The sequence below is a fragment of the Cryptotermes secundus genome, unplaced genomic scaffold (genome assembly GCF_002891405.2).
Source record: "Cryptotermes secundus unplaced genomic scaffold, Csec_1.0 scaffold2458, whole genome shotgun sequence".
Lineage (NCBI taxonomy): Eukaryota > Metazoa > Arthropoda > Insecta > Blattodea > Kalotermitidae > Cryptotermes > Cryptotermes secundus.
Genome location: NW_019736442.1, coordinates 439,150 through 440,830, shown reverse-complemented (window position 1 = coordinate 440,830; position 1,681 = coordinate 439,150). Strand labels below are relative to the sequence as shown.

Sequence of the window (1,681 nt, the reverse complement as noted above, 5' to 3'; positions counted from 1 at the left end):
AAATCATCAGGACGACATCGGACCGTTACGACGCCAGAAAATGTGGAGGCAGTTCGACATTCGATTGTGAGATCTTTTTTGAACCAGCTCTTGAAGAAATGCATCTAGGAAATGTCTGGTTCCTACAGGATGGTAACATGGCCCACACAGCCCGAGCTTCGATGACAGTTTTGAGGGCAAAGTTCCCGGACAGCTCATCTCGCTTCAAGGTGACATCCTGTGGGCAGTGCACTCACCTGATCTAACGCCCTGTGATTTTTTTTATGGGGATACCTCAAGGCAGAGGTTTTTAAACATCGCCCCACAAACCTGCTTAAGCTGAAGAATGTTATTCGGCAGGAAGTAGCCCACATTCCGGTGCACATGTTGGAACGTGCAGAGGAGAACTTCAGGAAACGGTTGCATCAGTGCATAGAGAATGGTGGCCTCCACCTTCAAGATAGTTTGTTTAAAACCACATGATTTAAAACTTTAAAGTATGTTCTTTCATTAGCTAAACATAAATTTTGTCTATCAGCAATAATTTTTCTTTTATTCGCCTTCAAGAAAAGGAAGTTTCTGCGCCCCACTCTGTATGTGTGGAAACTGTGTGTCCTGTGGTACACATTGCAGCTTTCCAGTCTTGCTGTGGTGTCATAGTAGACTTCAGACTGTGCTGAAGTTTAAGTCTTATGTGTTGAGAAAATACCCAAAGTTCAAACACTGATTTCACTTTTATTCCTTTAAATCAGTTTACTGATATGTGGTTTTTAATTTTAAAGAGTTTTAAAAGTAAACTCATGGTTGGGAGTTAACAGTTATCATGCTGCTGTCAAAACAGTGGGTCTTGTAATATTATTGCCATTGAATTAGAGGACATGTGGGTATGTGGAGAGGCAGATGAACATATAGAGTTGAACTCGGCAGTTTCACAGAATGTGTTTAAAACTCATTTCAAAGGCTTAAAGAGAAAGAGTAACTGACGTAGCAGATTCAGTTTTCAGTGTGTCATTCATGTATATGAGTGAAGTAAAGGAGGGTCACGCCATAGTGTAAAAGGTGAAGGTGAAATTTTCTTCATGATTAAGTCCCATGAATACACATGGGGGATTTTAGGTATAGCTCTGTGCATTCTTAAACTTAGAACTAGGTGTAGGTGAATGGACAGTTTCATGCCCCAACTGCCATATCCCTAGACGACAAACCTCCAATACCCATTGGACAGGAGGCTGAGTTGATCCAACATTTTGTTTGGGTACTGAGGTTAGTTGTTAGTGACCACAGAGTGTCTGTGATGGTATTTCTACATTGATTATATCTTATGCTGGAAATTGGCAAATGAAACTGCTTTTCTGCTGTTATTGAACTTAACTGTCACTTCCTCACTCTTAGTTTTGAATTCAGCTCTATGTCATATCATCAAACTGTTATTCGCATCTTGCAGGAGTGAGGGGAATACTTTCGTCAGCCCTCCTCCAGGAGACTTTCCCATTCCTTTGCCACCCCCTGGAGGATTTGATGACATTGCATGCTTGGACACAGGTGCACCAGCTCCAGAACAAGGCCCATTTCCTGACCCTGACTTGGGCACCCTCTTCTCAAGCGAATCAGAAGCCCAGGAGGATGTAAGAGGTAAGAAAGTGTTACCTTTCAGAGCCATGAGATAGCAACAGTCCTGCTGCTGTTTTTCAAAATGAAATTG

At 42.1% G+C, this 1,681-nt stretch overlaps 1 protein-coding gene across 5 annotated transcripts in view; it reads left to right on the top strand.

The window, feature by feature from the left end:
* The window catches only part of LOC111869987, an 89,414-nt gene that overhangs the window by 15,266 nt on the left and 72,467 nt on the right, over nt 1-1,681 (top strand). For all 5 annotated transcript variants that reach the window (XM_023861892.2, XM_023861891.2, XM_023861893.2 and 2 more), the window contains exon 3: nt 1,424-1,611. In XM_023861892.2, the coding sequence (XP_023717660.1) occupies nt 1,424-1,611 (188 nt within the window). The remainder of the gene's footprint in view (nt 1-1,423; nt 1,612-1,681) is intronic.